Source organism: Leptonotus elevatus, chromosome 4, assembly GCF_054856555.1.
Source record: "Leptonotus elevatus isolate MCC_2025b chromosome 4, RoL_Lele_1.0, whole genome shotgun sequence".
Taxonomy (NCBI): domain Eukaryota; kingdom Metazoa; phylum Chordata; class Actinopteri; order Syngnathiformes; family Syngnathidae; genus Leptonotus; species Leptonotus elevatus.
The window spans coordinates 23,570,279-23,596,281 of NC_141242.1; the positions used below are offsets into that span (position 1 = coordinate 23,570,279).

The window sequence follows — 26,003 nt, forward strand, 5'->3', positions numbered from 1 at the left end:
ACGTTTTCAGTATGTTGTATGCAGCCCTACGAAACGGTCTCATCTATAAGACTGGGTTCCATGGTGTAATGGTTAGCACTCTGGTCTTTGAATCCAGTGATCCGAGTTCAAGTCTCGGTGGGACCTCAAATGTTTTTCATTTTACTGGAAAGGAATTTTTAGTTTTCAGTACGTTGTGTGCAGCCCGAAGGAATTTTTAGTTTTCAGTATGTTGTATGCAGCCCTATGATACTGTATGATCCTCACGCAGTTTATGCCATTGTTCCATGGTTTAATGGTTAGCACTCTGAACTCTGAATCCAGTGATCCGAGTTCAAGTCTCGGTGGGACCTCAAATGTTTTTCATTTTACTGGAAAGGAATTTTTAGTTTTCAGTACGTTGTATGCAGCCCGAAGGAATTCTTATTTTTCAGTATGTTGTATGCAGCCCGTTGAAACTGTATGATCCTCATAGACTAAAATCCAGGGTTCCATGGTGTATTGGTTAGCACTCTGGACTCTGAATCCAGTGATCCGAGTTCAAGTCTCGATGGGACCTCATATATTTGACACTTTACTGTTAAGCAATTTTTACGTTATCACCACGTTGTATCCAGCCCGAAGGAATTCTTATTTTTCAGTATGTTGTATGCAGCCCGTTGAAACTGTATGATCCTCATAGACTAAAATCATGGGTTCCATGGTGTAATGGTTAGCACGCTGGACTCTGAATCCAGTGATCCGAGTTGAAGTCTAGAAGGGACCTCATATATTTGTCACTTGACAGTAAAGCAATTTTTACGTTATCACCACGTTGTATGCTTCCCTAAGGAATTTTTAGTTTTCAGTATGTTGTATGCAGCCCTAAGAAACTGTATGATCCTCACACAGTTTATACCAGGGTTCCATTGTGTAATGGTTAAATTCACACTCTGGTCTCTGAATCCAGTGATCTGAGTTCAAGTCTCGGTGGGGACTCAAATGTTTTTCATCTTACTGGAAAGGAATTTTTAGTTTTCAGTACGTTGTATGCAGCCCGAAGGAATTCTTATTTTTCAGTATGTTGTATGCAGCCCGATGAAACTGTATGATCCTCATAGACTAAAATTCAGGTTTCCATGGTGTAATGGTTAGCACTCTGGATTCTGAATCCAGTAATCCGAGTTCAAGTCTCGGTGGGACCTCATATATTTGTCACTTAGCTGGAAAGTAATTTTTACGTTTTCAGTATGTTGTATGCAGCCCTACGAAACGGTTTCATCTATAAGCCTGCGTTCCATGGTGTAATGGTTAGCACTCTGGACTTTGAATCCAGTGATCCGAGTTCAAGTCTCGGTGGGACCTCAGATGTTTTTCATTTTACTGGAAAGGAATTTTTAGTTTTCAGTACGTTGTATGCAGCCCGTTGAAACTGTATGATCCTCATAGACTAGAATCCAGGGTTCCATGGTGTAATGGTTAGCACTCTGGACTCTGAATACAGTGATCCAAGTTCAAGTCTCGGTGGGACCTCAAATGTTTTTCATTTGACTGGAAAGGAATTTTTAGTTTTCAGTACGTTGTGTGCAGCCCGAAGGAATTTTTAGTTTTCAGTATGTTTTATGCAGCCCGTTGCTACTGTATGATCCTCACGTAGTTTATACCAGGGTTCCATAGTGTAATGGTTAGCACTCTGGACTCTGAATCCAGTGATCAGATTTCAAGCCTCGGTGGGACCTCAAACAATTGTCACTTAACTGGAAAGTATTTTTTAAATTTTCAGTATGTTGTATGCAGCCTTACAAAACTGTTTCATCTATAAGCCTGGGTTCCATGGTGTAATGGTTAGCACTCTGGGCTTTGAATCCAGTGATCCGAGTTCAAGTCTCGGTGGGACCTCAAATGTTTTTCATTTTACTGGAAAGGAATTTTTAGTTTTTAGTACGTTGTATGCAGCCCGAAGGAATTCTTATTTTTCAGTGTGTTGTATGCAGCCCGTTGAAACTGTATGATCCTCATAGACTAAAATCCAGGGTTCCATGGTGTAACGGTTAGCACTCTGGACTCTGTATCCCGTGATCCGAGTTCAGGTCTCGGTGGGACCTCAAAAGTTTTTCATTTTACTGGAAAGGAATTTTTACGTTTTCAGTATGTTGTATGCAGCCCTACGAAACGGTCTCATCTATAAGACTGGGTTCCATGGTGTAATGGTTAGCACTCTGGTCTTTGAATCCAGTGATCCGAGTTCAAGTCTCGGTGGGACCTCAAATGTTTTTCATTTTACTGGAAAGGAATTTTTAGTTTTCAGTACGTTGTGTGCAGCCCGAAGGAATTTTTAGTTTTCAGTATGTTGTATGCAGCCCTATGATACTGTATGATCCTCACGCAGTTTATGCCATTGTTCCATGGTTTAATGGTTAGCACTCTGAACTCTGAATCCAGTGATCCGAGTTCAAGTCTCGGTGGGACCTCAAATGTTTTTCATTTTACTGGAAAGGAATTTTTAGTTTTCAGTACGTTGTATGCAGCCCGAAGGAATTCTTATTTTTCAGTATGTTGTATGCAGCCCGTTGAAACTGTATGATCCTCATAGACTAAAATCCAGGGTTCCATGGTGTATTGGTTAGCACTCTGGACTCTGAATCCAGTGATCCGAGTTCAAGTCTCGATGGGACCTCATATATTTGACACTTTACTGTTAAGCAATTTTTACGTTATCACCACGTTGTATCCAGCCCGAAGGAATTCTTATTTTTCAGTATGTTGTATGCAGCCCGTTGAAACTGTATGATCCTCATAGACTAAAATCATGGGTTCCATGGTGTAATGGTTAGCACGCTGGACTCTGAATCCAGTGATCCGAGTTGAAGTCTAGAAGGGACCTCATATATTTGTCACTTGACAGTAAAGCAATTTTTACGTTATCACCACGTTGTATGCTTCCCTAAGGAATTTTTAGTTTTCAGTATGTTGTATGCAGCCCTAAGAAACTGTATGATCCTCACACAGTTTATACCAGGGTTCCATTGTGTAATGGTTAAATTCACACTCTGGTATCTGAATCCAGTGATCTGAGTTCAAGTCTCGGTGGGGACTAAAATGTTTTTCATCTTACTGGAAAGGAATTTTTAGTTTTCAGTACGTTGTATGCAGCCCGAAGGAATTCTTATTTTTCAGTATGTTGTATGCAGCCCGATGAAACTGTATGATCCTCATAGACTAAAATTCAGGTTTCCATGGTGTAATGGTTAGCACTCTGGATTCTGAATCCAGTAATCCGAGTTCAAGTCTCGGTGGGACCTCATATATTTGTCACTTAGCTGGAAAGTAATTTTTACGTTTTCAGTATGTTGTATGCAGCCCTACGAAACGGTTTCATCTATAAGCCTGCGTTCCATGGTGTAATGGTTAGCACTCTGGACTTTGAATCCAGTGATCCGAGTTCAAGTCTCGGTGGGACCTCAGATGTTTTTCATTTTACTGGAAAGGAATTTTTAGTTTTCAGTACGTTGTATGCAGCCCGTTGAAACTGTATGATCCTCATAGACTAGAATCCAGGGTTCCATGGTGTAATGGTTAGCACTCTGGACTCTGAATACAGTGATCCAAGTTCAAGTCTCGGTGGGACCTCAAATGTTTTTCATTTGACTGGAAAGGAATTTTTAGTTTTCAGTACGTTGTGTGCAGCCCGAAGGAATTTTTAGTTTTCAGTATGTTTTATGCAGCCCGTTGCTACTGTATGATCCTCACGTAGTTTATACCAGGGTTCCATAGTGTAATGGTTAGCACTCTGGACTCTGAATCCAGTGATCAGAGTTCAAGCCTCGGTGGGACCTCAAACAATTGTCACTTAACTGGAAAGTATTTTTTAAATTTTCAGTATGTTGTATGCAGCCTTACAAAACTGTTTCATCTATAAGCCTGGGTTCCATGGTGTAATGGTTAGCACTCTGGGCTTTGAATCCAGTGATCCGAGTTCAAGTCTCGGTGGGACCTCAAATGTTTTTCATTTTACTGGAAAGGAATTTTTAGTTTTTAGTACGTTGTATGCAGCCCGAAGGAATTCTTATTTTTCAGTGTGTTGTATGCAGCCCGTTGAAACTGTATGATCCTCATAGACTAAAATCCAGGGTTCCATGGTGTAACGGTTAGCACTCTGGACTCTGTATCCAGTGATCCGAGTTCAAGTCTTGGTGGGACCTCAAATGTTTTTCATTTTACTGGAAAGGAATTTTTAGTTTTCAGTATGTTGTATGCAACCCGTTGAAGCTGTATGATCCTCATAGACTTAAATCCAGGGTTCCATGATGTAATGGTTAGCACTCTGGACTCTGAATCCAGTGATCCGAGTTCAAGTCTCGGTGGGTTCTCATATATTTGTCTCTTTACTATAAAGCAATTTTTACGTTATCACCACGTTGTATGCTGCCCTCAGGAATTTTTAGTTTTCAGTATGTTGTATGCAGCCCTATGATACTGTATGATCCTCACACAGATTACACCAGTGTTCCATGGTGTAATGGTTAGCACTCTGGACTCTGAATCCAGTGATTCGAGTTCAAGTCTCGGTGGGACCTCAAATGTTTTTAATTTTACTGGAAAGGAATTTTTAGTTTTCAGTACGTTGTATGCAGCCCGAAGGAATTGTTATTTTTCAGTATGTTGTATGCAGCCCGAAGAAACTGTATGATCCTCATAAATTAAATTCCAAGGTTCCATGGTGTAATGGTTAGCACTCTGGACTCTGAATCCCGTGATCCGGGTTCAAGTCTCGGTGGGACCTCAAAAGTTTTTCATTTTACTGGAAAGGAATTTTTACGTTTTCAGTATGTTATATGCAGCCCTACGAAACGGTCTCACCTATAAGACTGGGTTCCATGGTATAATGGTTAGCACTCTGGACTTTGAATCCAGTGATCTGAGTTCAAGTCTCGGTGGGACCTCAAATGTTTTTCATTTTACTGGAAAGGAATTTTTAGTTTTCAGTACGTTGTATGCAGCCCGAAGGAATTCTTATTTTTCAGTATGTTGTATGCAGCCCGTTGAAACTGTATGATCCTCATAGACTAAAATCATGGGTTCCATGGTGTAATGGTTAGCACGCTGGACTCTGAATCTAGTGATCTGAGTTCAAGTCTAGAAGGGACCTCATATATTTGTCACTTAACAGTAAAGCAATTTTTACGTTATCACCACGTTGTATGCTGCCCTAAGGAATTTTTAGTTTTCAGTATGTTGTATGCAGCCCTAAGAAACTGTATGATCCTCACGCAGTTTATACCAGGGTTTCATTGTGTAATGGTTAAATTCACACTCTGGTCTCTGAATCCAGTGATCTGAGTTCAAGTCTCGGTGGGGACTCAAATGTTTTTCATCTTACTGGAAAGGAATTTTTAGTTTTCAGTATGTTTTATGCAGCCCTACGAAACGGTTTCATCTATAATCCTGGGTTCCATGGTGTAATGGTTAGCACTCTGGACTTTGAATCCAGTGATCAGAGTTCAAGGCTCGGTGGGACCTCAAATGTTTTTCATTTTACTGGAAAGGAATTTTTAGTTTTCAGTACATTGTATGCAGCCCGAAGGAATTCTTATTTTTCAGTATGTTGTATGCAGCCCGTTGAAACTGTATGATCCTCATAGACTAAAATCCAGGGTTCCATGGTGTAACGGTTAGCACTCTGGACTCTGAATCCAGTGATCCGAGTTCAAGTCTCGGTGGGACCTCATATATTTGTCACTTTACTGTAAAGCAATTTTTACGTTATTACCACGTTGTATGCTGCCCGAAGGAATTTTTAGTTTTCAGTATGTTGTATGCAGCCCTATGAAACTGTATGATCCTCACACAACTTATACCAGGGTTCCATAGTGTAATGGTTAGCACTCTGGACTCTGAATCCAGTGATCCGAGTTCAAGTCTCGGTGGGACCTCAAACATTTGTCACTTTCCTGGAAAGTAATTTTTACGTGTTCAGTATGTTATATGCAGCCCTACGAAACGGTTTCATCTATAATCCTGGGTTCCATGGTGTAATGGTTAGCACTCTGGACTTTAAATCCAGTGATCAGAGTTCAAGGCTCGGTGGGACCTAAAATATTTTTCATTTTACTGGAAAGGAATTTTTAGTTTTCAGTACGTTGTATGTAGCCCGAAGGAATTCTTAGTTTTCAGTATGTTGTATGCAGCCCTATGAAACTGTATGATTCTCACGCAGTTTAAACCAGGGTTCCATGGTGTAATGGTTAGCACTCTGGATTCTGAATTCAGTGATCTGAGTTCAAGTCTCGGTGGGACCTCATATATTTGTCACTTAACTGGAAAGTAATTTTTACGTTTTTAGTATGTTGTATGCAGCCCTACGAAACTGTTTCATCAATAAGCCTGGGTTCCATGGTGTAATGGTTAGCACTCTGGACTCTGAATCCAGTGATCCGAGTTCAAGTCTCGGTGGGACCTCAAACATTTGTCACTTCCCTGGAAAGGAGTTTTTACGTGTTCAGTATGTTATATGCAGCCCTACGAAACGGTTTCATTTATAAGCCTGGGTTCCATGGTGTAATGCTTCGCACTCTGGATTTTGAATCCAGTGATCAGAGTTCAAGGCTCGGTGGGACCTCAAATGTTTTTCATTTTACTGGAAAGGAATTTTTAGTTTTCAGTACGTTGTATGCAGCCCGAAAGAATTCTTATTTTTCAGTATGTTGTATGCAGCCCGATGAAACTGTATGATCCTCATAGACTAAAATACAGGGTTCCATGGTGTAATGGTTAGCATTCTGTACTCTGAATTAAGTGATCTGAGTTCAAGTCTCGTGGGATCTCATATATTTGTCACTTAACTGGGAAGTAATTTTTACGTTTTCAATATGTTGTATGCAGCCCTACAAAACTGTTTCATCAATAAGCCTTGGTTCCATGGTGTAATGGTTAGCACTCTGGACTTTGAATCCAGTGATCAGAATTCAAGTCTAGGTGAGACCTCAATTGTTTTTCATTTTACTGGAAAGGAATTTTTAGTTTTTAGTACGTTGTATGCAGCCCGAAGGAAATCTTATTTTTCAGTATGTTGTATGCAGCCCGTTGAAACTGTATGATCCTCATAGACTAAAATCCAGGGTTCCATGGTGTAATGGTTAGCACTCTGCACTCTGAGTCCTGTGATCCGAGTTTAAGTCTTGGTGCGACCTCATATATTTGTCACTTTACTGTAAAGCAATTTTTACGTTATCACCACGTTGTATGCTGCGCTAAGGAATTTTTAGTTTTCAGTATGTTGTATGCAGCCCTATGAAACTGTATGATCCTCACACAGTTTATACCAGGGTTCCATGGTGTAATGGTTAGCACTCTGGACTCTGAATCCAGTGAGCCGAGTTCAAGTCTCGGTGGGAACTCAAACATTTGTCACTTTAATGGAAAGTAATTTTTACGTTTTCAGTATGTTGTATGCAGCCCTACGAAACGGTTTAATCTATAAGGCTGGGTTCCATGGTGTACTGGTTAGCACTCTGGACTTTGAATTCAGTAATTCGAGTTCAAGTCTCAGTGGGACCTCAAATGCTTTTCATTTTACTGGAAAGGAATTTTTAGTTTTCAGTACGTTGTATGCAGCCCGAAGGAATTCTTATTTTTCAGTATGTTGTATGCAGCCCGTTGAAACTGTATGATCCTCATAGACTAAAATCCAGGGTTCCATGGTGTAATGGTTAGCACTCTGGACTCTGAATCCCGTGATCCGAGTTCAAGTTTTGGTGGGACCTCATATATTTGTCACTTTACTGTAAAGCAATTTTTACGTTATCACCACGTTGTATGCTGCCCTAAGCAATTTTTAGTTTTCAGTATGTTGTATGCAGCCCTATGATACTGTATGATCCTCACGCAGATTATATTAGGGTTCCATGGTGTAATGGTTAGCACTCTGGACTCTGAATCCCGTGATCCGAGTTCAAGTTTTGGTGGGACCTCATATATTTGTCACTTTACTGTAAAGCAATTTTTACGTTATCACCACGTTGTATGCTGCCCTAAGCAATTTTTAGTTTTCAGTGCGTCGTATGCAGCCCTATGAAACTGTAAGATCCTCACGCAGTTTATACCAGGCTTCCATGGTGTAATGGTTAGCACTCTGGACTCTGAATGCAGTGATTCGACTTCAAGTCTCGTGGGATCTAATATTTGTGTCACTTGACTCGAAAGTAATTTTTAAATTTTCACTAAGTTGAAACGAAACTGTTTCATCAATAAGCCTGGGTTCCATGGTGTAAATGTTAGCAACCTGGACTCTGAATGCAGTGATTCGACTTCAAGTCTCGTGGGATCTAATACTTGTGTCACTTGACTTGAAAGTAATTTTTAAATTTTCACTAAGTTGAAACGAAACTGTTTCATCAATAAGCCTGGGTTCCATGGTGTAATGGTCTGCACTCTGGACTTTGAATCCAGTGATCCGAGTTCAAGTCTCGGTGGGACCTCAAATTTTTTTCACTTTACTGGAAAGTAATTTTTACGTTTTCAGTATGTTGCATGCAGTCCAATGTAACTTTTTTATCTGTAAACCAGGGTTCCGTGGTGTAATGGTTAGCATTCTAGTCTTTGAATCCAGTCAACCCAGTTTAAGTCTCGGTGGTACCTTAAATGTTTGTCATTTTACTGGAAAGGAATTTTTAGTTTTCAGTGCATCGTATGCAGCCCTATGAAACTGTATGATCCTCACGCAGTTTATACCAGGGTTCCATGGTGTGATGGTTATCACTCTGGACTCTGATCCCATTGATTGGAGTTCAAGTCTCGCTGGGACCTCAAATATGTGTCACTTTACTCGAAAGATATTTTTACGTTTTCTGTATGTTGTATGCAGTCCTATGAAACTGTTTCGTCTATAAGCCAGGGTTCCATGGTGTAATGATTAGCATTCTAGACTTTGAATCCGTTGATCCCAGTTTAAGTCTCGGTGGGACCTTAAATGTTTGTCATTTTTTTTCTGAACTCAGTGATCCGAGTTCAAGTCTCGGTGGGACCTCATATATTTGTCACTTAACTGTAAAGTATTTTTTACGTTATCACGACGTTGTATACTGCCCTAAGGAATTTTTACTTTTCAGGATGTTGTATGCAGCCCTATGAAACTGTATGATGCATGCTCATGCCTAATACGCCAGGGTTTCATGGTGTAATGGTTAGCATTTTGGACTCTGAATCCAGTGATCTGTGTTCAAGTCTCGCTCGGACCTCAAATATTTGTCAATTTACTTGAAAGTTAATTTTACGTTTTCAGTACGTTGTATGCAGTCCTATGAAACTGTATGATCCTCACACAGTCTATACCAGGCTTCCATGGTGTTATGGTTAGCATTCTGGACACTGATTGCAGTGATTTGAGTTCAAGTCTCGGTGGGACCTCAAATATGTGTTACTTTACTGGAAAGTGTTTTTTACGTTATCACGACGTTGTATACTGCCCTAAGGAATTTTTAGTTTTCAGTATGATGTATGCAGCACGATTAAACGGTATGATCCTCAGTAATTTTTACGTTTTCACTACGTTGTAGGGTTTTCAGTATGTTGTATGCAGTCCTATGAAACTTTTTGATCTACAAGCCAGGGTTCCATGGTGTAATGGTTAGCATTCTAGACTTTGAATCCTGTGATCCCAGTTTAAGTCTTGGTGGGACTTTAAATGTTTGTCATTTTACTGGAAAGGATTATTTTTTTCAGTGCGTCGTATGCAGCCCTATGAAACTTTATGATCCTAATGCAGTATATAACAGGCTTCCATACTGTAATGGTTAGCTGTTTGGACTCTGAATCCGGTGATCCGAGTTAAAGTCTTGGTTGGGACCTCAAATATTTGTCACTTTACTGGAAAGTAATTTTTACGTTTTCAGTACGTTGTATGCAGCCCGAAGGATTTTTTAGTTTTCAGTATCTTGTATGCAGCCCGATGAAACGGTATGATCCTCATAGAGTAAAAGCCAAATTCCATGTTCTAATGGTTAGCACTCTGGACTGAATCCAGTGATCCGAGTTCAAGTCTCGGTGGGACCTCAAATATTTGTCTCTATCGGGGAAGGATTTTTTTGTTTTCAGTATGTTGTATGCAGCCTTATGAAACTGTATGATCCTCATACAGTATATGCCAGGGTTCCATGGTATAATGGTTAGCATTTTGGACTCTGAATCCAGTGATCCGAGTTCAAGTCTCGTGGGACCTTAAATGTTTTTCACTTTACTGATAATGAATTTTTAGTTTTCAGTACGTTGTATGCAGCCCTATGCAACTGTATGATCCTTATACAGTGTATGCCAGGGTTCCATGGTGTTATGGTTAGCACTCTGGACTTTAAATCCAGTGAACCGACTTCAAGTCTCGGTGGGACCTCAAATATTTGTCTATCGGGGAAGGATTTTTTTGTTTTCAGTATGTTGTATGCAGCCCTATGAAACTGTATGATCCTCATACAGTATATTCCAGGGTTCCATGGTATAATGGTTAGCATTTTGGACTCTGAATCCAGTGATCCGAGTTCAAGTCTCGTGGGACTTTAAATGTTTTTCACTTTACTGAAAATTATTTTTTAGTTTTCAGTACGTTGTATGCAGCCCTATGAATTTGTATGATCCTCATACAGTGTATGCCAGGGTTCCATGGTGTTATGGTTAGCACTCTGGACTTTAAATCCAGTGAACCAATTTCAGGTCTCGTTGAGACCTCAAATTTTTGTCACTTTCGGGCAAGGATTTTTTTTCCATTACATTGTATGCAGCACTATGAAACTGTATGATCATCATGCAGTGTATACTAGTGTTCTATGGTGTAATGGTTAGCACTCTGAACTCTGAATCAAGTTATCAAAGTTCATGTCTTGGTGGGACCGCAAATGTTTGTCACTTCACTGAAAATGAATTTTTATTTTTCAGTACCGTATGCTTCCATGGTGTAATGGTTAGCACTGTAGACTCTGAAACCATTGATCTGAGTTAATGTCTCGGTGGGACCTTGCTTGTTTTGAGACTTAGCTGGAACCATGTTGGAAAGTCAGATTACCTTGTGTTTACCACTAGGAAACCACATGTTCATCCTACAGTACCTGACATGCTGTAATTGTGATAATTTGATCTGAGTTCAAGGTTTGATTGGACCTTGAATTTGTTGTCACTTTATAGGAAGGGATTTTTTTGTTGTGTGCGTTTTATGCATCCCTATGAATCTGTATGGTCCACAAACACTACCTACCAGGGTTCCATGGTGAAATGCTTAGCACTCCGAATCCAGTGAAAAAAATGGGACATTCAGAAATTCAGATTCATTTTTTTTTTTAATCGTGCAATACATGATTAAATATTGCTAATTTTGCCATGCCAGATGTGTGAGCCAAGTTTTACGAGTTTCTGTGCATGTTTAGGCCCTCAAAATCGGCATTGTGTTCTTGGCGAACAGTGTGTAGCCCCGCCCACAGTGATTCACAAAAAGTCACAAACTTTGTGTTGTAATATCATGAAGGCCTAAACAGTCTTCTGAGCAAATATGATGTAGATTTTGTTAACTAGGTTGAAGAACAACATTGAAGAAAAAAAACATTTGTTTGGCCAGTAGAGGGCGCTATGACTATGATGAAATATAAGTTCGTAGATGTCTTCAGGACTGGACTCTCATCAAATGTTTGAAATTTGGATAGGATTATTTGGGTCAAGTTAAACTAGTTTTTATTGTCACGGTGAATCATCAGACTTTGCAGCATCGTCATGGCCACGCCCTTTGCCAAAAAGTCACAATATTTGGTGTGGGGCATGATCAACATATTAAGGCTTCTGTGACAAATTTTCCACTGGATCCCTTTTACGGTCTCAGTGCAGTAGATGCAAATGTAAAAAAGAATCAACTTTTGTCACCACTAGGTGGCGATATAGATATGACCGAATATTATCATATAGATGCCTTTAGGTTGTGACTATTAACATACATTTTTTGGGGGGAGCATGTACAAGGGAGTTATTAAACATTTTCTCCTTCGTGGCAAAGCAAATATGAGACATCATATAGTATTTTGAAAACTCAAGATTTTTTCCCAGTACTTAAGATGATACAGGCCAAATTTGAACTCCATTGAATGTATCGTCTAGGAAAATAGGTCAAATGTATGACCCCTGTAAATGTGCAAAAATTGGCCAAAATTGGACATTCAAAAATTCATAGATCACTTCCTGTACATTTTAGGATATGGCCCAAATTGACTTTTTTGTACGCCTCGGGGGTGCCACACGTGCCTGCCAATTTTCGTGGCTGTAGGTCAAATGTGCCGGGATAGTTTTTTTATTTTTGTGATTTAGGGGGTGCTATGGAGCCATGTCATTATGACAACTTCATAATATTAAATTTTTCGCCACGCCCGAAGAGTGTGCAAAGTTTGGTGAGTTTTCGTTCATGTCTAGGGAGTCAAACATTTGATCGTTTGCAGAGAAGAAGAAGAGGAACAAGAACAAGAACAAGAACAAGAACAAGAACAAGAACAAGAACAAATAATAGTGCATATATTTGTGGAGACAATTTAAAAAATGTGCAGAATTTCATATTAAAGTTTAGATAGCTCTTAGTATGAAAAGAAGAATACCAACGATAATAATAATAATAATCCGAACAAAAACAATAGGACCTCTCAGCGGTCTCTGCTCGAGCCTTAATAATAATTCAAACAAAAACAAGAGGACCTCGCAGCAGTCGCTGCTCGGGCCCTAAAAATTCTGGTTACTTTTCAGAATAAAATACTCGCCAGATCCTATTTCGCAGTCATGTCAGCAAAACGTCATAATGCTTGACGCTTTACGAACACTGCAGCGAACATGGACGAGGTGAGATTTATAATGGAGGTGGATTATATATGACATGGCGCATCCTTTTTATTTGGACAACCTCAAAATGTATGCTGCAAGGAACGTAGTAGACTTCCTGTCCGGCTCGTCTTCAGCTTCATGAAAATTCGCATGTGGAATTCGGAAAAAATAGAAAGCTTGCAGAAAACTTTTGCAGCGCCGCATCCAATCGGCACCGCACTGTAGCTAGTGTGAAATGACACGCAGACTTGAATGCTTTCTAGTCCTTGCGGCGTCCGTTCCGCAGTCAATTGGGCGTCACTCCAGTGATCCGAGTTCAAGTTTTAGGTCAACCTCAAGTGTTTGTCACTTTACTGGAAAGGAATTTTCAATTTCAGTACCTTGTTTGAAGTCCTATGAAACCGTATGTCCCTTATACAGTACCTGTCAGGGTTCCATGGTTTAATGGTTAGCGCTTCGGACTCTGAACCCAGTAATCTGAGTTTAAGTCTTGGTGGGACCTTCCTTATTTTGAGACTTAGCTGGTACCATGTTGCCAAACCTGATTACCTTGTGTGCACCCCTCGGAAACCACATGTCCTTCCCACAATGTCTGCCAGGGTTCCATGGTGTAACGGGGAGAACTCTTACTCTAGTGATCCGACTTAAATTTTGGTGGGAATTTATTTGGTCACTTATCAGTTCAAAAAAATTACTTACATCAGTCGTGAGCGGTTAAAAGTGTAATGAAAATTGTATATGTGAGTATGAGCCATGGTGTAATGGTCAGAACTCTGGACTTTGTCTCCAGTGAGCCGAGTTCAAGGTTTGGTGGAATATCAAATGTTTATCACTTTACTGGAAAGCAATTTTCAATTTTAGTAACTTGTGTGTAGCCCTATGAAACCATATGTCCTTCATATGTTACCTAATGGGGTTCCATGGTGTAATGGTTAGCACTCTGAAATCTGAATCCAGCAACAGTCCAGCTCTTGGTTGGACCACAAATGTTACCTTGTGTAGGACAACGGAACATTGACACTCCTCATTATCACTATGCCACATCTGTTTAACTTGTGTGCACCCCTAGGAAAACGTATGTCCTTCCTACAGTACTTACCAGGGTTCCATGAATCCAGCAATCTGAGTTCAAGTCTCTGTGGGACCTTGGGTAATTTAACACTTAACAAAGATGCAAACACTTGAGGAAAATGGCCCAGCTTGTAATTATCGACCATGCAAGTCAATATAAATTAAGCATGATTAAAGCAAAACAACTTCCTCCCTCCTGCACACTTAAAGTATTGACACAGACAACAAATTTTGCATTTGGTGCAGTGTAGTTTTATTTACACTTCTCATAAATATCTAATTTTGATACACCAATAAAATAGCTTGAACATTTTCACAACTTGAAATATTAACAGCCTTCCCAAAATTGATAAACTACAAAAATTCCAGGTTGTAAAACCTGAATCACAAGGAAAAGATTGAACAGGTTTGGTAATGGATGCTACACGGTAGCTGAGGAAAAGTGCACAGCTGCAGTCAAATAACAAATGTTTTATATTTGTTTGTTTTAAACCAATTTTATCAGTAGGCTACCTGTGTCTGACTGGACTGAATAAGACAACAGTCAGTTCGAAGTTAATTTTTTTACAATGCCTTAGGAGAACTAGTTAACCGTAGAGATTTTGAGAAATCCACAAATGCCAAAAATATAGTCATATAGAAAAAAATATAGATTAATTATAACTAATATACTTGTGAAGGAGTTAGGTAGTACACAAAATATGTAGGGATGCATTTATCGGCCAATTTGATGTCAAACAGATAAACAAGATAATAAAGAAATCAGCTGATAGTTATCCTCACCCCCTCCCTCTTCTATAGTAGTATCACATATTTGTGACGTCATAATGCGCGCGACCTCGTGTTCACAAAAGATGCATCATGGTGACATGGCAGTCGCCAGCGTGGGCTTTCTTTACTGTGTCTGCTCAAAATGTTACCCTCGCAGTTTTTTTTTTGCATTTTTAAAACATGATTGTTTTGTTTTGGCAAAATGAGTTACTGGTTGTCTTTGAAGCAGAAATATCAATAAAATTCACCTTCATGGTGCTTTACACAATGTTTCAATGTATTTGTACATGTTAGACTTATAGTAGGACTTGAAAGTATATTTGTATTCAAGTTAATTTTGCAAACAATTATCGGCTTACTTATCGGTTATCGACATTGGCACTTTCTAAATGATTGGTTTATCGGTATCGGTTGAAAATAGCATTATCGTGCAGCCCTTAAATATGTAATCACATGTGGGTCACATGTTACACCATATGTGTATACTACATCAACACACAATAATGGTAATAATAAAAAATAGCAGAACACAATCTGTTAAGAAAAATGAGACGGATTGTGACCTGTTCCGCTGTGTCACTGCTGAGATGCAGGGGGCCGGGAGCAAAATTGGTCACTGCAAGGATTGGCTTAGGAGGTGCAGGTTCAAGACCCCTGGTGAATGGCCCAGTCGGGGTGATGTGGTTTTTGTCTAGAAATAATGACCTTAATGAAGGAGCCCAGAAGCGAAGCAGAATATTTTTGTACTCCAGTGACATCATCAAACACCTGGTGAGTTATTACAGCCTTCTCAAGAAATTATGAGCAGACATCGACATATTTGTGACACTCCATTATAGCTGTAATGACAAGGTTATTAACACAAGTACAGTGACTGACAGCATCATTAAAAACACTTTGGTCTATTCAGAGACATTTTTTACAATATTATATTGATGTCTAATTTAGACTGACGTTTAGCAGTATGGAGGCTTTTTCTCGTGCTCTTTGTTGTTTCTCACCATCAATGTAAGAATGAGATGTTAGTTTGACTTGAGTCATAAATCATCATGTGAATGAGTTGACACCAGTGTAAAAGCACTTGTGGAGCTGGAAGGTAGAAAAGCTGAGCACTTCAAAACTGTTCAGGCAGAGACGTTGCATGATGTGCATTTACATGTAGAAACTAAAAATCGTTCTCACTTTACAAACATCTGTCCAAAGAGTCTTCCCTTACCAGCAGTTTGTAGTATATGTGACAGAAAGAAATGTACTGGAATGAACCCACATGTATTTTGGGCACTTGGGAATATTGTTTTTCAAAAGATATTCTGTATTGTGGTCTATGTGTATAGTTACTACTAATGGCATGCCATCCATCCATCTATTTCCTGGTTGCAGATTTATTTTGGAGCGTATTGCTACTGAGGTTTGTACAAGGCCATATAACTTGTGAATATCAAACATTAAAATGGCAGTTAACTAAATTGGTTATCACACATTCTGTTCATTAGAATAGGTTGCCCTCTGCCCCAAAGCATATTGGAACCATCCAGATTGAATTTGGTATAGTTTTGTGATATGATAGTGGGGGCACAACTGCGGCCTGATACCCACAATTTTATTTCAAGCAGGGCTTCTGTAATAACCAGTTTTATGAGTCTGTTCCCTGGAATATGAAATTGTACAAAACGGGAAGTTTTGCGAGCATGATTCATCTGTGAGCGTCTACTCTTGAGTCATTGCAGGCGTAAAATGGTTATTAGGGAACTGATATTATGTTTCTGATTGAAGAGTTTTCTTTTGCAGTTCTCATTAAAATTACGTCTCATATCAAAGCATGTTTTCATGCTCTGATCAGCAGTAGAGTTCTTTTCAAGCTCAATTCTTCTTCTTCCAATGTGAAGCAGAGCTTAGTAGGTGTCCATCTTCAGGTTGTTGCCTTTTGTTTTGCAGCAGCTGATAAAGTCTTTCTTTTCCCATCACAATAAGGATGTCACAAAATGTTCACTGGGGCAGGACAGTCAGTACATTAGTGATGGTCCATTTTTGTCCGCTGCAGTCCTTAATGGCAAGCTGGAAACTAAACTGCGACTGACTGCTTTCCACCATCTCCAGACAATGCTGAGACTCCGTGTTTTGGATGGCACCGTTCTAGACAGAGAGATTTAGGGGAAAAGAGCAAATGAGAGATTATTAAAATGAATGTGGCACTTTTGCTAGCAGATTGTTTGCACTTGGTGGAAAACGTGTTAGAGAATTCTGCTTAAGGTTTTGCTTACAAGTAAATAATTCAGCCATCAGTCATAATAATGATAACACACCTACAATGTAGTAGTGATGGGAAAATGTAGCTTCATGAAGCACTTGTGATATTTTTTGACTCCTCTAGATGGCACTCTTGGTTGAAAGATGCAGTGGAAACGTAATCAATTTCCTTTGCACTAGCCTTTATATTCAAACCAAGAGCACCATCTAGGGGAGTCAAAAAATATCACAAGCGCTTCATGAAGCTTCATTTTCCCATTACTACAATGTAGTGTACGTGCAACATTTCTGTTCTCAGTAAAAGTGGGCAGTAAATGCTCAGATACCGAATATAGATAGCCAAAAATGGACAAAAAAAAATTGGGGGTGGGGGTTGAGAAAATTGGAAGCGTGGGGAAAATATGCAAAGCTCTGACATGTTCAGGGTGCTCTCAACTGGAGATGGGGGACCTGAGAGAGAATGCAGCACTAACCACCCATCTAAATGATATTTCAATATTGTACAATGAATTTGTTACAATTGATGGAGTTGAAGAAAACGTTTAAGCAAACTCGTGTATGACACATCTTAATGTCTAAAAAAACGCAAAAACGCAAAAATGAAAATTTCTATCACAGTACAATCATTAAAATCCAATCGAGACCAATCGAGTTTGACATATTTTAGCATGCAGGAAATGACGAGCCACAGGTCTTTTAAATGTTTTATTTATTTATTTATTTTAGTTCACAATTTTTATTTCAAACATGTATTATAATAAATAAATAAAAAGTACAATAATACACAAAAAATACTTGCACAAGAAACACATGAAAAATAAAACCTGAAAAATAAAACATAATTTAACTTAACATATCTGAAAAGGAGTGGGAAGAAGTGAAACGTATTTACTCTCAACCCTTATTAATAAAATTATGTGATCTTCTTATAAGTTATTACTATATCAATGTAGTAATTAACTGGACTTGACTGGACTTATTCAATGGCATTATCACCCGTCTTTACCTTAAGACCTAAATTAATTGCAAATAATTATTAATATAACAGTTTGCAGTCTGTGTTCCTGATATTTTCATACAACATATATAAATACAAGAATGTAATGATACATCATCAACAAAATAAATTACCAGTAAACACCCCCCATGCCTCCCATTCCTGTATATATTGAAATCATCTCTTTATACATTTTTTAAATTGGATTATATTTGTCGTTTGACTCCATATATACAGTTAAACTACCTACCTACCTATAGCTACCTGCCACATGTGAAGATACTGACAGGAAACACAGTTTTCTTCCTTTGTTTATCATTTGGCGATGAATTACTGTTATCCATGCTAGCGTTCTTTTATAATACATCAGACAAAAAAACAAATCCCTCTTTACATCCTGTATTTCTTGCAAAAACAGCATACACATTTCATCGCATCTATTGCAAGATTGAATGATTGGTTACTGTGCAAGTTTTACAAATGTTGCTTTCATGTATTTGCTGTTTAATATGCACTACTGACTACTTTATTTTATTAGAGGTTTCGTAATGCTGTTGCTCTGATGCTTCCAATAAATCATCCTTAATGTGGACTGGGAGAAGCACAGACACAGCATGAATGCAAAAATATGTCTGCGTTCTAAGCTTGTTTAAACCAATGCCACATTGAATAAAAGGCTTGCTTCACCCTAATTCAATATGCGTCCCCACAGTTCCATTGTGTGTATGAGACCATGACTACATGTTTGTTTGTTTGCTACATGACAGAGCCTTGAGCATTAACATGGCACCCAGAGTTCCTTGGTGAGAGTGCAGGAACAGGAACATGTTCTAATGAGTTTACATTATGTTACCATCAAGCGTCTTGTGTGCTTCAGCATCACTTTTAAATCAATATGTTCGACATTACAGGGATGTCCAAATTTATTCCATCTAGGGTTGCATCCACAAAAGTTGTAGGCTGCTGGCGACTTCAGCATTCATCATCGTCTTGTTTATGAACATGCCAATCAATCAATGTGGTCAAATAAATTATAATTAATTACATAGTATTACTTGGGGTGTCAAAATGAGTGTGTCAATTTTGAGTTAATCTAAAATTCCTTTAATGTCACAAAATTTGTAAATGCACGATTAATGACCTTATTTGAAATGCCTGTACTCTGGGAATTCCAGTCGCAACGCAGCAGACACGTCCACGTCAAAATTTAGCAGTAATAAATGTAATAATAATGCATATATTTGTGGTGACTGGGTTCAAGCTGTATTTTACAATTTAAAAAATGCGCAGAATTTACTTCATGTTAAAGATTAGATCTTAATATGAAAAGAAAAATGCAATTATGCCATCTAGTGGCAGAAAAATTACCACCACAAATATCACAAAATATCACACTCGTTTTTTTACAGTACATCTTTTTAATTTTAACTCAGTATTATGCATTATTATGAAATTACTGTATCCATGTATATTTCTGTATATGTTAACAAGAGTATGAAAACTATTATATTTTATTGTAAATTCTATTGTACATTTAGAACAGGTCTAAAATCTGTGATTCATAATGAGTTAATTATTGAAGTCATGCAATACAAAACAATATGACAATTGCACGATGTACTGCTTTATAATACAAGAGCTGTATGAAAAACACTGCCTTTAAAAATGCAATTCTATTCAATTGAACCACGTTTATTATTTTGGCTGTGGTTTGCAATAGTGTCAAGCTGCTCGGCATCATTAAGAGAGCTGCCATCATTTGGATTCTCTCATGTCATTAAGGAAAGCAGTATTAGGAACAAACTCTCAGTGTGACGCAAAACCGTTATACCCCAATGAAAACAACAACTACACTAATAAACAGCCGAAGACTGCTAGTATGTTATGTTTTTAAATCTGAGATTTACACCATTTTCTGCTGTAAATGAATTATCTGTGTTCATCAGCGTAATACGAATTGAGATTTGTTTTTAAAATTAACAAAGCTACATTTTAAATCAACATTGACATATGTTAGGCCTTATGTCATCATATCATCCCTTCCAAACAATTGAAAGGTGTTAAAACAGAATGCGGACACGCAAAAACTCCATGCGCGCGTTACATTTAAAATGCGGCAGGGGCCTGTAAAATTTATCTCTGAGCCAGACTTTGGAAAGCTGTGCTTTAGAAGTTGCCCCTGAATCAGTACAACAGCCCAGCTCTGCAAAAGCTATTGATTCCCATGTCCTTTGCAGGGAATCCAACATATTGAAGGCCTGTGCAGGTGGGATAGCTTGCAGACTCACAACGTTCACACTACACACACATATACACAGAGAAAGCAGAGAGAATCAATCTCCTGGTCTACTGAGCTTTTGCCACAGACCACAATGGACACGGACCTTTGCGCTGCTTTTGCGGTACACAGAGCGCTAAAGGGATCAGGTAGAAGCACCATTCAAATGATGACACAAATTAACGTGTTAATGGCGATGGTCATTGGTTTTGTCTAGAGTATGTAGATTTATCTGATGCGCGTCTCCCCTCACCCATCCGCCCCTCCCAATTCCGAATGTCAATGGCTACCTTTAGCTGTCAATCAAAGCCAAACTTGAAAGGAGGTATGTGGTTGGCTGGCACGCCATGCGTTACTTGAAACAGAAGGTGCAAGTTTACATGAAGAATAGACGGTTGGCGAGACCAAAAAACAGCCAGTGCGGGCACGGCCCCCCAATGCCCGCCCATGCCGCCGGATCCGTGTGGTTGCCAATTGAGGTCCAGTCATATACGAAAATATCAATTTTGTTTTTATTTTCACTGTCATACATCTTGCTTATTTTAGTCCTGTCCAGTGGCTTGTATGATGGGTCAGTGGAGGCTGTTTGCAACACCTCAATAAAATCCTCATCTTCAATTATGTTCAGCCTGCAGTTCATTGCTATCCACTTGGTATGTTCTCTGAGGCCATAGCCCTCCACCCCCCTTCCTTGGTATTGCACCTCCTTATTTGAGAAGAACTGCCCTCGGGGTACAGTTGGGAAACATTGCAGTAGCTCTGTCTTGGTATACAAAGTAAGGATTTGTTGAAATCACATAATTTACAAAGCATACCCACTAATTAACATGCTTCGCAACAACTTCACAAGATAAGCAAATGACAGTAATTTAATCTTGTAGTATTTTTAGAACTGTCACTTTATAGCACAATTGTGATGCAAGTGACCAACCGGTTCATCTTGTAGGGATTTTAGAATTGCTATTATATACACGCAGTCATGTGTTCGTTCATTGAGTCATTATCCCACATGGTTTATGGTGCATACTTTTATTTGTAAGGTATTCAAATTAGAAATGCTTAAGTAGTCTTAACATTTAGACAAAACAACATTCACTCAAAGACAAAGCCATGGGTCACTCAAAATCTAAAACCAGAGCCAAGCCTGCTTCCTGGGAGAGAAAAAAAACACACACAAAAATGCTTGGATTATATAAACACACACACACACACTTGGCATTTGTCCAGACCTTTGTCCTCAGTTCAGTGAGCCCACCTGTCATTCTGCAAAGTGCACAGTTGGAATGCACTATTGATTCCGTGCTATTAAGGCGAGAGCACCAGTTAATCAGCGGTTCAGACAGACAGTCAGCCAGAAAAGCCATCACACAAAAAAAAAAAAAGACTGCTGGCTGGCTGGCAATCTGTCAGTTGCGTGGTCAGTCAGCAAGTCATTGTAAAAAGGCATCGACTGTATCATGTAACATATCTACACGATGAAAACAGAACATGTGATGGGAACATAATTTTTGTTGTTTGTGCTGTATCATGAGTACAGATTTTGCATTGAGCTTATGATTCTGTTTGGAATGTCTAGAATGTTAAAACTTTGCAACCTGGCTGGAAACATCTGCAACGGGCGATAAGGTCAGTAACCATTTATTTGACAATTATTATTATCATTTTATAACAGGAAAAATTAATTCTGAGGCAGCATATATGACAATAAAGGCTAATGTAAATCCCCTTTTACGTCAAAAGATCCTTGCTAAGAATATACAAACTTCTGCTTACTCACTATTGATGGCTGATCTCTCAAGTTGAGCTCAGTTCAATATTGTAAGAGATCTACATATTAATAATTCACCAATACTTCCTGCCTACTCCACATGAAAGGCTTTGGCCTTCGCTATGTTGGCTCTTTCTCACACCGGTGTTCATCTACAGCAAAACACTTCAAGTATATTGAGTAAGGGCTATAATAGCAAAATGCTAATTTTCCATTTCAGTTAATTTTGATATACATATTACCATAGGAATCATGTAAAAAGGTTGTGGGTTGCTTAGTTTGAGCAAAATACTGAATCCCCAGTTGCTCCTGATGCTGTGTCATCAGTAGTAGCCTTGTAAGGAGAAAAAGTGCTATACAAATGAAGTACCGTTTACCAGAGTTAAGTGTAGTTTGGCAAAATTAAATGTTTAACACTGACACCAGTGTGGAGTACTTTCAAAACTAGTCAGTGTTTACCAGTGTAGATTTTTAACACAATACAGTGTTAAAGTAACACTGGTTAAGTGTGTGCGTGGGGTGGGTGGGGGTAAATTTTTAACACAATACAATGTAGGAATAACACTGTTTAAGTGTGGGGAAAAACTGTAGATTTTAACACAATACAGTGTTCGAGTAACATTGGTTAAGTGTGAAAAAAGTAATACTTAGAAAAGTGTAAGATTTACACTCATTGGAGTGGACACATATAAACACTTTTCTAGTGTTAGATTTAACACTCTCAGTGTTAATCTAAACACTGGTCATTTTGCTGTGTAACTTTCTTCTCTCATTCTCAATGTAATCCCAGAACTGTTCTGGGGTTACATAGTACACATAACATAATAAATAAACAGTATTTTGCCACAAACGTAAAATAATAATTTTTGGACTTATTAACCAAATTCATAGAAAATAGTGAAAAAGCAAATAATGTGCTTGGAAAAAATAAAAATTGGCATCTGCGTGAATTCAAGATTGCTGAACCACAAATGTGTGGGGTCCAACTGTATTATTTGCAATATTTTTGTAATTTTTCATTATTCTTTAATGAAGAAAATACAATAGTATTATTACCATTACATTACAAAGTACATACAATATTTCAAATCGTTCATCATCCAAAGAAATCTTCTTAAAAGTCAAACAATATACAACTTGTTTTTCTCTTACAAGGAATTGTAACATCAATTCACTGTTGTTAATTGTGTTCCTAACGCCCAACAGACTATAATGCCCAACGGGTTTCAACTTCTGATACTAATATGAAGTGACATTGTTGATTTTTCTTGATGCTAATTGGAGGACAGATCTCCTCCAAGTGTTCCCAAATAAAGGGAAATAAAGGAAACGAGCATGCAACAGCTGTGGGAGGCTCAGAATCATAAATGGCAAAAACACTCACATGAATGAAGATACAAATGCACACATTTGGTGTGTAACATTACCATGGTTGGGGAATCCAGGTCCAGAGAGAACAAACCCGGAAGCAGTTTGACTTCAGCCACAGCTGCTTCTACTCAACAGGTCCTTCTATGAGTTCGTTTACCTGCCAGTTAAGTAGTAAAACCTGTGGCTAAAGCCAATCTGTGGCAGGGTTTTTACTTTCTGGACCTGGATTCCCCAACCCTGAACATCACTCATCTTTCCATCTGTCATATTTTGAAATAACACCCTAAGCTTGATGAGTACAGATGCAGTTTGTCTTGTACAGTTCCAAATACTGATAGGAACAAATTTAAAACATAGAAATACACATTTGTGCAGAACTTCTTTGTTCACCTGAATACAAGTACACTGTAAAAATTGTTAAATGCAGTTGTTCATTGAAAGTAATAATTTCCATTCAAAACAGGATAAAGTTATTGATTTGATTGTGAGAACCATTTATTTTGCATTGACAGACATCTATTTTGATTTGTACGCCCAAAGGACCCAAAATAAAGTTTTTGATTTTTTCCCAATTATTTATTTTTTCTTCATGCCCTCCAAGGTAATATATTTTGTTTGAGTCAAATGGACTTGTATGTGCATTGAAAACGACAGCACATTAGTACCACCATGGCATTGTACTGTAGATATTTGCCATTTAAGGCTATGCTATGTTGTTGGGCTTTGAGTGAGTGTTTTGAATTTGGTTTGATATTGAAAATGTTTGATATTGTTTAATTACACCTCAGATTGTGTAGCCCTGTTACCACGTGTGCTTGTCCGGGCTCATTTGCTTGTTAGACAATATGTTTAGTTGTTGTCTGACACCTTTCGATAGACTGCCCATGGGATATTACAAATGTGATATTCTGCCTTATCCATCATCTTCTTTCTCTTTTTCTCTTTCCATCATCACCTTATCTCTAGTTCATATGTTGCATATGGCTCATGTTTTAAGATTAATAAATATATTTTGTGTATACTCTGTTGGCCAAGTGTCTTTTCGCATCGAGTTTATAAGATGGACAATATAAATTATTATTTTAGCCAAACATAAAAACCCAGCTCAGTGGCCTAGTGGTAGAGTGTCTAGTGGTAGGAGGTCGTGGGTTCAATCCCCAGCTGGGGCATACCAAAAACTGGGGCCTGTTTACCTCCCTTCTTGACACTCAGCATTATGGGTTGGAGTTGGGGGAGTGAGATGACCCAATCATCCTTGAGCGAAAGCCACTGCTGCTTCTCACTGCTCCCTCAGGGGATGGGTCAAATGCAGCAAACAAATTTCACCCCATCTAGATGAGCGTGACAATCAGTGGTCCTTTAACTTTAGAAAATGTGATAAATATTATTTGGTTATACATAAATTAATTAATTGGTGTCAAAGTGAATATGTTAATTCAGTTTAAAGTAATTAGTTTGGTTCGTGAACTAAAATGTTAAGAAAATAATTTGGATCAAGGCAAAAAATAGAAAAAATTATTGAAATGAAATGATCAGTCACTCAATTTTGTTTCTGTGAAGTCAAATATTTTAGATGTGATATCTGGACATATTTTGTTTTAGTTTAAGCGGGGTTATCATTTTTACAGTGTACAGTAACAGTTTAAAAATATGATTTGTACTCGCAAACAGAAGTCATACACTCAAAAGAAAGAAGCACCAATCCACTTCAACCATTTAACAGTCACATTATGACGGCTTATTCGGAAAGACCGTAGGCTGAAACACAACTAGGAAAATGTCAGACGAGAGTATGCAGTCACTGCAAAATAATATCTGCTTAGCAGTTACACAATTACAGTAGCTGAAAATGACAAATAACCCAAAAACAAAAATAACACTTTGTATGCACTACTTTTTCTTCTATTGCTGTTCTCAGTTAATAATGAAAACGTATCTTTATCTTCCCTGTCTTTTTGATTAAATGTATTGGTGTTGTTGCCTTGACTAAAAAAAAACCGTAACTCTTTTAGAGGCTGCTGCCACTCAAAATTATTCAAATTATTCTTCAAAAGCTGTTTGCGCTGGCAGCTTTTTATGGTTAAATACAAAATAGTGAAATTGAAATGAAACGAGTCTTTACCGGAGTGAAAGTCCAGGTAAGCTTCATGTGCTTGGTGGCTGCGTACGTGCATTCCAGCAGTCGGGGTTTGCTGTTCACATCCACCAGACACTTGTTGTCGTCATCATCAATGGTTGGACTCAACACTCCCAGGTGAAGTTGCTGGGAACTGGTGTAATACACATTCTACGTGGAAACAGAAAACATAAACAACATATTACAGCAGCAGAACTGAAAAAAGGTTGTTGTTTTTCTTGTGAGATTAGAAAGAAACTGCTGAAATACAGCTTTATTAATTACGCAACAAGCCTATGGAGGGTTTTACTTGGAGAGGTTCTTTGGGCTCCAGGAATATCAGCAGCTTCAAATACCTGCTTGCTTACAGCTCATCTGTGGCTTTTTAAGAGCTGCTGTCTTAATACGGTATATTTGCCTGCCTGTCAGAAGCTTTCTTTAATACGTCTTTATTGGAACAAACTGGTTGCTCTCTGAGTGACGCACATTTTTCTACATTCACTGTTTCTTGACATTTCTAGTGTTTTCATTCCTTTCCGAAGGAACTCCACGGCACATTCATCATCAGCAGCAGATACTTTTTTTTCACTAG

The 26,003-nt window shown here is 38.5% G+C and overlaps 1 protein-coding gene and 16 non-coding genes across 20 annotated transcripts in view; 16 read left to right on the forward strand and 1 right to left on the reverse strand.

Moving 5' to 3' along the window:
* The first annotated feature begins 54 nt into the window (after nt 1–54).
* trnaq-uug (transfer RNA glutamine (anticodon UUG)) lies at nt 55–126 on the forward strand. Its single transcript has one exon. It is a non-coding gene; the product is annotated as a tRNA-Gln (tRNA).
* A 1,125-nt stretch (nt 127–1,251) lies between these two features.
* On the forward strand, nt 1,252–1,323 carry trnaq-uug (transfer RNA glutamine (anticodon UUG)). The gene has a single exon. It is a non-coding gene; the product is annotated as a tRNA-Gln (tRNA).
* Nucleotides 1,324–1,785: 462 nt separating this feature from the next.
* Nucleotides 1,786–1,857, forward strand: trnaq-uug (transfer RNA glutamine (anticodon UUG)). Its single transcript has one exon. It is a non-coding gene; the product is annotated as a tRNA-Gln (tRNA).
* Nucleotides 1,858–2,151: 294 nt separating this feature from the next.
* Nucleotides 2,152–2,223, forward strand: trnaq-uug (transfer RNA glutamine (anticodon UUG)). The gene has a single exon. It is a non-coding gene; the product is annotated as a tRNA-Gln (tRNA).
* Nucleotides 2,224–3,348: 1,125 nt separating this feature from the next.
* On the forward strand, nt 3,349–3,420 carry trnaq-uug (transfer RNA glutamine (anticodon UUG)). The gene has a single exon. It is a non-coding gene; the product is annotated as a tRNA-Gln (tRNA).
* A 302-nt stretch (nt 3,421–3,722) lies between these two features.
* trnaq-cug (transfer RNA glutamine (anticodon CUG)) lies at nt 3,723–3,794 on the forward strand. The gene has a single exon. It is a non-coding gene; the product is annotated as a tRNA-Gln (tRNA).
* Nucleotides 3,795–3,882: 88 nt separating this feature from the next.
* Nucleotides 3,883–3,954, forward strand: trnaq-uug (transfer RNA glutamine (anticodon UUG)). Its single transcript has one exon. It is a non-coding gene; the product is annotated as a tRNA-Gln (tRNA).
* A 715-nt stretch (nt 3,955–4,669) lies between these two features.
* trnaq-cug (transfer RNA glutamine (anticodon CUG)) lies at nt 4,670–4,741 on the forward strand. The gene has a single exon. It is a non-coding gene; the product is annotated as a tRNA-Gln (tRNA).
* Nucleotides 4,742–4,829: 88 nt separating this feature from the next.
* On the forward strand, nt 4,830–4,901 carry trnaq-uug (transfer RNA glutamine (anticodon UUG)). Its single transcript has one exon. It is a non-coding gene; the product is annotated as a tRNA-Gln (tRNA).
* A 505-nt stretch (nt 4,902–5,406) lies between these two features.
* trnaq-uug (transfer RNA glutamine (anticodon UUG)) lies at nt 5,407–5,478 on the forward strand. Its single transcript has one exon. It is a non-coding gene; the product is annotated as a tRNA-Gln (tRNA).
* Nucleotides 5,479–5,612: 134 nt separating this feature from the next.
* trnaq-cug (transfer RNA glutamine (anticodon CUG)) lies at nt 5,613–5,684 on the forward strand. The gene has a single exon. It is a non-coding gene; the product is annotated as a tRNA-Gln (tRNA).
* Nucleotides 5,685–5,819: 135 nt separating this feature from the next.
* On the forward strand, nt 5,820–5,891 carry trnaq-cug (transfer RNA glutamine (anticodon CUG)). The gene has a single exon. It is a non-coding gene; the product is annotated as a tRNA-Gln (tRNA).
* Nucleotides 5,892–6,185: 294 nt separating this feature from the next.
* Nucleotides 6,186–6,257, forward strand: trnaq-cug (transfer RNA glutamine (anticodon CUG)). The gene has a single exon. It is a non-coding gene; the product is annotated as a tRNA-Gln (tRNA).
* Nucleotides 6,258–6,345: 88 nt separating this feature from the next.
* trnaq-cug (transfer RNA glutamine (anticodon CUG)) lies at nt 6,346–6,417 on the forward strand. Its single transcript has one exon. It is a non-coding gene; the product is annotated as a tRNA-Gln (tRNA).
* An 866-nt stretch (nt 6,418–7,283) lies between these two features.
* trnaq-cug (transfer RNA glutamine (anticodon CUG)) lies at nt 7,284–7,355 on the forward strand. Its single transcript has one exon. It is a non-coding gene; the product is annotated as a tRNA-Gln (tRNA).
* A 1,008-nt stretch (nt 7,356–8,363) lies between these two features.
* trnaq-uug (transfer RNA glutamine (anticodon UUG)) lies at nt 8,364–8,435 on the forward strand. The gene has a single exon. It is a non-coding gene; the product is annotated as a tRNA-Gln (tRNA).
* Nucleotides 8,436–14,092: 5,657 nt separating this feature from the next.
* LOC147176299 (polypeptide N-acetylgalactosaminyltransferase 18-like) overlaps nt 14,093–26,003 on the reverse strand; it is a 99,055-nt gene continuing 87,144 nt past the window's right edge. For all 4 annotated transcript variants that reach the window (XM_086074148.1, XM_086074149.1, XM_086074147.1 and 1 more), the window contains 2 exons: nt 25,418–25,582; nt 14,093–16,767 (listed from right to left, as the gene is read on the reverse strand). In XM_086074148.1, coding sequence (XP_085930274.1) covers nt 16,621–16,767; nt 25,418–25,582 — 312 coding nt within the window. In that variant the 3' untranslated portion in view covers nt 14,093–16,620. The remainder of the gene's footprint in view (nt 16,768–25,417; nt 25,583–26,003) is intronic.